This window comes from Pollachius pollachius (assembly GCF_949987615.1).
Source record: "Pollachius pollachius genome assembly, chromosome: 8".
NCBI classification, from domain to species: Eukaryota; Metazoa; Chordata; class Actinopteri; order Gadiformes; family Gadidae; genus Pollachius; species Pollachius pollachius.
Window position 1 is genome coordinate 4,545,480 of NC_136941.1, and position 9,155 is coordinate 4,554,634.

The following is a 9,155-nucleotide window of genomic DNA, read 5'->3' on the forward strand; positions in this document are numbered from 1 at the left end:
AAGGGACAGAAGAGGGACAGAACTAGGGAACTGAAACAGCAGTAGCGGAACTAAGCCCATGAGACTACCGAGACACGGGGAGGGACTTTAGCTAGTCTATAGATCAGACCAATCAACCAAGAAAGAAATCAAATGACATTGACAGCAGCATGTGTAAGCAGTGGATCGCATCTCAAACACTGACAATAAGCGAGCAAGAACGCAGCGCACCTTTATTTCATGCCTTATTGATGAGGTTGCTCCTCTATAAATGATTCACACGAGGTTTAAAAATGCTTTCAATGGCAAGCGAGCTTAGCAGGCTGCAAACTGCCAACATTCTGTGGTACTTATTCCCCATTCATCACTTATTCTATGATAACAAAACCCATCATCAGATGTGTTCATCACTGTTTGAATTAAGAGCTTCTCCAGTTACATCTAGCTTCTTTAGCTAGGTCTATAGCAAGGTCTATATAGGGTCTTTAGCAAGGTCTATAGGGTCTTTAGCTAGGTTTATAGGGGGTCATCCCTATGTTCCCCAGGTCCTATGTTCCCCGGGTGCGAAGGGTTAGGGTCAGGTTTAGGGTTATGGTTAGTAACCATGGTTATGGTTACTAACCATAACCCTAACCCTTAGGTAAGGGTTAACCCTAAACCTAACCCTAACCCTAACCATAACCAATAGGAGGAGAGCCATTCTAACCAATCACAGGCGAATCAGAGGCGAAAAAGGCGGTACTTGCCCCTACCATCCTACAAAAAAAGGATTTGCTCTCCGGATCCTATGTTCCCCGGTTACATACAAAACGGGTAACATAGGACTCTGGGAACATAGGTACGCTCCCGTTTATAGGGTATTTAGCTAGGTCTATAGGGTTAATAACGCTGTGTTAATGTCTCTCTCCCTCCCTCCCTCCGTCCCTCCCTCCTTACCTCTCTCTCTCTCTCTCTCTCTCTCTCTCTCTCTCTCTCTCTCTCTCTCTCTCTCTCTCTCTCTCTCTCTCTCTCTATCTCTCGCTCTCCACTGTCTGGACTCTCTTTGGCTCTCCCAGCAACCCAGAGTGTATAATTGAACACTCATCCATGATAGATGAGAAACAAGTTGATGTCTATAAAAGCCAGTAAACGAAGAGAAGAGGAGAGAAAGATAGGGAGAAGAGGAAGAGTCAGAGGAGAACAGAGAAAGAATAGAGAAAAGGAGATGGTTAATGGAGGTGAGATTGGGGGTAGTAGGTGAGAACCATAACTTTACAACCGAAATGAAGATTAAAAAGTAGAGCAGATGAGAGGAGAGGAGAGGTTAGGATAGATTAGGAGAGAAGAGGAGTGGAGAGGAGAGGAAAGAAGAGGAGAGGAGAGGAGAGAAGAGGAGAGTTTAGGAGGGAGGAGAGGAGAGGACCGGACAGGAGAGGAGGAGAGGTTAGGAGAGGAGATGAGAGGTTATGAGAGGAGATGAGAGAGGAGAGGTTGGGAGAGGAGATGTTAGGTGACAACCTGTGAGGTTCTCAGGTCTCAGGTGAATTAGAGGTATAGAGGTGAGTACGAGATAGAGAGTAGTGAGTTAGAGCTAGAGAGGTGAGTTAGAGGTAGAGAGTATTGAGTTAGAGATAGAGTAGTGAGTTAGAGGTAGAGTAGTGAGTTACAGATGTAAAAATAAAATACCTCTCTTGCCACACACACACACACACACACACACACACACACACACACAGAACACACACACACACACTGTCCTCCAGATGGGCATCTTGGTGACATTGTGTTCTATAATTAACACACTGACTTCCTGAGTATCACTGACCACACACAGACACACACATGCACGCACACACACAAGCACACACACACACACACACACACACACACACACACACACACACACACACACAAACACACACACACACACACACACAAGGCCTTAGGTGAAGGAGGATTAAATTAGAAGGCATATGATCAGGAAGCAATAGCTTTCAGAGCACATCTTCCTTATAGCCGAGTGCACCAGGGAGGTGAAGGTGCTGTAGGGGCCATGTAGTAGTTATTATTTCAGTGTGATACCGGTGGTCATCCTCCAGCTAGAAGTGAATGAAAGGCTCTGCAACAACATCTATTCAGAGTTGACGGTTCATGCGTCCTAATGAGACATCTAGATACAAGACTTCATCAGGGTATCTGTTCCCAGCTGGCTGAGAACAGACTACTCACTATTCCATGTGGCGTTGATCACCGAGCCTTCTGTTAGTTAAGAGCAGAAAGGAGGACTGAGAAGTAAGAAAGGAAGCGAGCAAGAGAGAAGGTGTCCAACATGTTGTATAATGACCCACTGTAGGCTATATGACATCATTCACCTGTCTAACTATCTCAGAAGCAACCAATCAGGGGGTAGGGAGACCAATATACACATTTGTTGAAGACATGAATTCCAACACACCATAATGATCTCTCAAAGATACAAAGAGATGTTGATGTCCCTAACAAGACATCAACATCTCTTCGTCCGAGGTTGGTTATAAATCAGCATCTAGGGGCCGACCACACAGAACCGCGTTACAGAAATTTACCGCTCATTAAAGTTCAACTGTATTTGACTCCGCTTGCTGGCCACAAAGCGGCTCCTCTAAAAGAGAAGAACTATCCAACCACAACGAGAAGGTTACTTTAGTAATGAAGGCAAATGGCTAATGGTAAGTGGTTTGATATTTGGATGGTTCAGTGTAAGTCTATAGCCCAGTCAGGTTGAATGTCACATTATACTGCATGTAAGATGCATGTAAGATTAGACTCCATGTAAGATGCATGTAGAAGCACCAGGTGGTAACCTGACTGCTGTCCTATCTGTGACTTAGCTGGCTTCTGTCTGTTCACCTAGATACCTGTCTACTGTCTGTTCACCTGGCTAACTGTCCACTTTCTGTTCACCTGTCTAACCGGCTTCAATCTGTTCACCTGGCTACCTGTCTACCTGCCTTCTGCTGTTCACCTGGCTACCTGCCTAATGCCTGTTCACCTCACTACCTTTCTACCTGTCTAATGTATGTTCACCTGTCTACCTGTCTTGTCTGTTCACCTGGCTACCTGTCTACTGTCTGTTCACCTGGCTACTGTGTGTTCACCTGGCTAGCTGTATACCTGCCTTCTGCTATTCCCCTGGCTACCTGTCTACCTGCCTTCTGCTGTTCACGTCTACCTTTCTACTGTCTGTTCTCCTGGCTATCTGTCTACATGCCTTCTGCCTTTCACCTGTCTACTGTCTGTTTACCTGGCTATCCGTCTACTGTCTGTTCATCTCTCTACCGGTCTACTGTCTGTCCACATCATCTACCTGTCTACCTACTCTACTTGTCCAACGCATCTACCTGTCTACCATATCTTCCCGTCTACCTTCTCTACCTGTCCACCTCATTTACCTGTCTACCTGTGTAGCTCATCTACCTGTCCACCTTATCTACCCGTCTACCTGCCCTACCTGTCCACCTCATCTGTCTACCTCATCTGTCTGTCTACCTCACTATCTGGTCTACCATATACTGCACCATTGGAAAAAGCTGTGTATATAGTAGATGGCATGTGAGTATGCAGCAGTAGTACTATACTGGATAGCATGTCTGGTACCAGCGCAACACGATAGCACTGTGGCGTTTAGACCAATCAGATCACTTGACAGTTTGACAGGATTAGTATTAGGATAAATGGAAGAGAGAGAGCAGGGTAACCTGAGCATGCACACAAACACAAACACATACACATATATACAGTATCTTTATATACACACACACACACACACACACACACACACACACACACACACACACACACACACACACACACAAGGGACAGCTCTGGTGTCTGGGCACAAAAGGTAACACAGACATACACACACACACACACACACACAAACACACACACACACAAACACACACACACACAGTAGATACAAATAAAACACATCCTGGACATACAATACAAAAAAGGTAAACCACACACACACAAAGATACTAGATACACATGTGCAATACAAACACACAAACACACACGCAAACACACACACAACATAATACAGACCATAGATTATGATCCTCATTAGCTAATAAAATGCACATATATTGATATACTATACATGTAGAAAGATAGAATAGGGCCTCAGCTGGTCATGGATTACGGCCTCCTACGCGGAACTTTTGTAAATTATTGTGTGTATAGTTCTTCACACTCTGAAACTAAAAACGACCATAGGTCTGGTTCCTCTTCATTCAATCAACCGCATCCCCTGCAGACCTGTCTCCCCCCCAGTCCTGTCTCCCCCCCAGATCTATCTCCCCCCCATAACCGTCTCCCCCACTCATACTGCTTCTTATCTGGCCTCATCCTCTCTTCCCTCCATCCTGGAATCCAGGAAAAAGGAAGCCGGGAGTCACCGCCCCCTGCTTGGGAGGAGGGTCCAAATACTCAGCTGTGATTGGTCCTTGATGCCCACTGTTGGGGAAGAGGGTCCAGACACTCAGCTGAGGGTCACTCCTGGGGGATGTGGCTTTAATTAAAACACAATTTCGAGATGGCTCCTCGTTCATTGAACCAATTAACCCCCAGCTCAGCCAATCAGATCTTATCTCGTTAGAGGGGAACTCGTTAAGAGTGTGTCATTTCCCCCTAACCTGGCGAGTCCTCTGGGTCCTGGGCTGCTGGTCCTTAATTATCTGAAGGTCTCTGTTGGACCTCAAACTCTCCAGAAGAGTTTTCTACTTTTTAGTGTTTTATCTTCTCTCTAAGGAGACTCATGTCAGACTGTCCACAAAAGTGGATCTAAATCCACAGAACTATGTGAAGCTACACACTTCTGTTCTGTTAAACTTCTGAAATAAACCTGGCTAGCTCCTTCCGACCAGCATGTGATTGCACATGTGTGTGTTGAGGATGGATGTCAGCCGGAAACTCACCCTTTTTTCTTGAGCATTCTGATGAATCGTTGTGTCTGCTGTGTTCTTATGAAGACCGCTCCTTTGTCTACTGAGAGAGTAGAGAAAGACTGAGAATCCACCAGTTCAACCAACGTCTTCGACTGGTTATACTGTGAGCTGCCCAGTTCAACCACAGTCTGCTACTGGTTCTACTGGGAGATACCAAGTACAAACAGTCCTATACTGTGGTTTAAATAATGAGTGAGAACAAGACACCTTATCACAGATCTGGCCTCAGAGTTCACATTAAAACAAGAGTTTGGACCAATCTGACACCACAAGAGGTGTGTGTGTGTGTGTGTGTGTGTGTGTGTGTGTGTGTGTGTGTGTGTGTGTGTGTGTGTGTTGGGCTGCTGATCTGCACTTGTCGACTCCAAGTGCAGTATTGCGGCAGGTATAGTGCATAAAATCAACTACACAACACAAAAACTAAATTTTTACGATCGACTAAATCACGATCGACTATGAACAGGTTCCATCAAACTATGAACCTGTCTGTTTAGTATCAGGCGTGATTTTTGGGGGCCACGGTGATTTCACCCTGAACAGCTGGCCTGAAATTGAGTTACTGAGTGTTATACCCATTTGAGTACTACACTGAGGATACTAATAGATTACAATAGCCGTGTCACAGTACCAGTGGTTACAAAGTTTTTTCTCCAAAAAAGGATTAATCGGCTGTCAAAGATGTCATTATCGGCGATAAGAATGTGTCCGAAAGTGTGAGTATTATAAGCATCGTATAATATAGAGTGAGACTCACCGTGTTTTAAATTAACCACCAAGTCCCTGTGCTTCTCAGGTCTTCTGCTAACCATTTATTTGCTCTACCGTCGTTTTACCCTTATTCGCCGTAATCCTACCCTTTTATACGTTATTTTACTTTTACAGTTAAGGTTCATGTTTCAACGTTAACCTTAACTGAAAATAAAGGGCTCGAGGGAAGATTTCCCGCCCAAGAACATTCTGACCAATTCCAGCGGGCTGCGCTCTGACGACGTAGTACGGAAATACAGGCTCTAGTTTACGATATCGTTATCCAATTATATATATATATATATATATATATATATATATATATATATATATATATATATATATATATATATATATATATATATATCAGTGTTTCCCCCACGTTCACAGGAGCTACGTAAAAAAAAAAATAAAAAAAAAATTAGGAGAAGGATTTTTATTGCAGCGGCGGAGAAAATTCAGCAGCTGAATTTTCCTAGAGGGTTCGGGGACCACACCACCGCTGCTGAAAAAAATCCTGCGGGAAACACTGTATATATATATATATATTAAACTGCACTTTGCATTGCATGAAAAATAATAGTAAGATATGATATTCTGCTTTGATCAGAGAACGGAAGACAGTGGTGGTTGGTTGTCCCAGGAGGCAAAACTCTTACTTTGAAGCCACTACAAGTCGCTTTAATGGTTAAACTCAAACAGAAGTTTACAAAAACAGCATCAAATCAAACTAGCTGTGAGGTCTCAGATCACAGATTTAGAATACAAGGTATTTTAGGACCCTGCCTTACATTCCCTCACCCCAAGAATAAGAGGAGGTGGAAGTGAGGAGAGGAAAGAGGAGATGGGAGGAGAGAGAAGTGAGATGGGAAGAGGGATGAGAGGAGAGGAGGAGAGAAGGGAGGAGGAGACAGAAGAGAGGAGGTTAATGTCGTTTCCATGCAGAAAGGAAGCAGGCAGAAACAGTCCAGTCATTAGTATGGTACTTTAGTTCACATAGTTACAGTATTCATCATCATTATAATCATCACTTCATAAATAAATGTTATTGATTTCAGTTAGGAATGGCAGCGCATATACAAGATTCAACAAAATAAGAAGCTCAGGCCTCAGCGTCATCCAGGACAAAACCGCAGCCGACAAGATCTGATCCAAAATAACATGTAGAGACGATCCGCTGCTCAAGTTACATGAAACGAGCTGGACCACTGTAATTGTAGCCCAGTGAGGAGCACCACTGTAGCCCATTGAGCACGACTGTAGCCCAGTGAGCATGACTGTAGTCTAGTGAGCATCACTGTTGATTAGTGAGCATCACTGGACTACAGTGAGCATAACCGTAGCCCATGGTATAGCCACATAATCACTGAACACACTAGAGTTGCAAACAGGCCACAGCACACAGAGATATCAGGTTAGGAAATGGCCACAACCATGAAGTAATTCATGGCTTGTGTAATTATAAGACACTGAAAATATAAGGAATCAGTCAGTTACAAGCTTGTGTTCCAGGACATATACTGAGCCTAGCGCTTGGACAGAGAGGAACCGTTTACATTACAGACAGGCATCTGCTCCTGGAAATAGCCAGGACCACAACAGTAAAACAAGTTCAATCAGATAAAATCAAGAGGGGTACAGTATGATAACTGAACATTCAGTAGTTCTATCAATGGAGTCTTCTTTCATTCCACAGAGGGCTTTCAGCATTTAGTCCTAGCCCAGTGGGCTAAGGGTGGGGTAATGGAAGATATTCCAGGCTATAGCCGGAGCCAGAGCTGTAGGACTGGATGAAAGGGAACGGAGGAGTGACGGTTCCAGGTCATAGTCCTACCCAGACTGGCTCCCATCTTTACTGAGACAGACTATTTCCTGGGACAGGACCTCCAGGTCCTACAGAGATCGGCAGAATTACAGATGAAATAAGATGTAGGTAAACATACATACATATACACCTGATATATGATATAACATGTAGGTGTATAGTGACAACAAACACACTACAACTACAACATGTATATAGTATAACATTTGTATAAGGATATAACAGGTGTATAGTGAAGTAACAGGTGTATCGCGAAGTAACAGGTGTATAGTGATGTGACAGGTGTACAGTGATTTGACACGTGTATAGTGATACAACAGGTGTATAGTGATACAACAAGTGTATAGTGATATAACAGGTGTATGGTGATATAACATGCGTATAGTGATATTAAAGGTGTATAGTGATATAACATGTGTATAGTAATATAACATGTGTATAGTGATATAAAAGGTGTATAGTGATACAAAACATGTGGACAGTGATATAACATGTGTGGAACAGGTGAACAGTGAAGGTACCTTCTGCAGGTGCATGTTCTTGGTGAGCTGCTCCTCCAACATGTTCTGCAGCTTCTTGTTCATCTCCCTCAGGTTCTCGTCTCCGGGCTTCACCAGGTCTCGGAGCACCGCCCCCAGACCCATCCTCTCCCCCATACCCCCCCGCTCGCCGTGGGCCAGCGAGTGGGCGCCCGCCCCCCCACACGCATCTACAGACACACACACACAGTATAAACACACATGAGTGCAAACACACAAAAAGTACAAACACACACGAGTACACACACACTTAAACATACCAACACGTGTGTGCGTGTGTGTGTGTGTGTGTGTGTGTGTGTGTGTGTGTGTGTGTGTGTGTGTGTGTGTGTGTGTGTGTGTGTGTGTGTGTGTGTGTTTGTGTGTTTGTGTGTTTGTGTGTGTGGGGGTCTCTTGTTTGTGTGTCTATTGTTCATTATTAAGCCGGGATACGATCGGTCTATCAGTTTATTTCGAGGCCTTACACCCCAATACCTCCCGGGATTAGTCAGGATATCTTCAAACAATGTGAGGAGCACAAAGAGAGGAGAGGAGAAGAGAAACGAGAGGTTAGGAGAGGAGAGGAGAGGAGGACACTTGAGGAGAGAGGAGAGAGGAGAGGAGAGGAGACATGAGGAAAGAGAGGAATGTTCTGAAGCTAAACTTGCTTTCAGAGTAATTTAATAAAGGGAAGTGACCTCATTCCCTCTGATCTTTTTTCAGTCTCATATCTAACAACATTTTGTATATTCCGTTTCTATATTTAGTTCCAGTGCTTTCAAAGTGTGTGTGTTTACCGGTGCGGCTGTCGTGGACGTAGGTCTCTATGATGGCACTCTTTCTGCGGATGTCTTCAGCCATGGAGGAGCAGCTCACCTCCAGGTGTTTCACCTGACACACACACACACACACACAAACACACTTGTGGTGTCAGCTTGGACCGGACTCCTGCTTTAATGTGAACTCTGAGGCCAGATCTGTGATAAGGTTTCTTGTTCTCACTCATTATTTAAAATGCCTCCTTGATTGCTGCAGAAGGAAAGAGGTGTTTTGGCTCGTTTCAGATGCTATAGGGTAAGTGTCTGTGTAGTGAAGAGTTACAGGATGTGTGTGTAGTGA

At 44.2% G+C, this 9,155-nt stretch overlaps 1 protein-coding gene across 2 annotated transcripts in view; it reads right to left on the reverse strand.

Moving 5' to 3' along the window:
* Window positions 1–6,378: 6,378 nt before the first annotated feature.
* Window positions 6,379–9,155, reverse strand: part of gripap1 (GRIP1 associated protein 1) — a 17,876-nt gene continuing 15,099 nt past the window's right edge. For both annotated transcript variants that reach the window (XM_079742019.1, XM_079742018.1), the window contains exons 26-28: window positions 8,834–8,927; window positions 8,040–8,227; window positions 6,379–7,586 (exon numbers count right to left, since the gene is read on the reverse strand). In XM_079742019.1, the coding sequence (XP_079598145.1) occupies window positions 7,524–7,586; window positions 8,040–8,227; window positions 8,834–8,927 (345 nt within the window). In that variant the 3' untranslated portion in view covers window positions 6,379–7,523. The remainder of the gene's footprint in view (window positions 7,587–8,039; window positions 8,228–8,833; window positions 8,928–9,155) is intronic.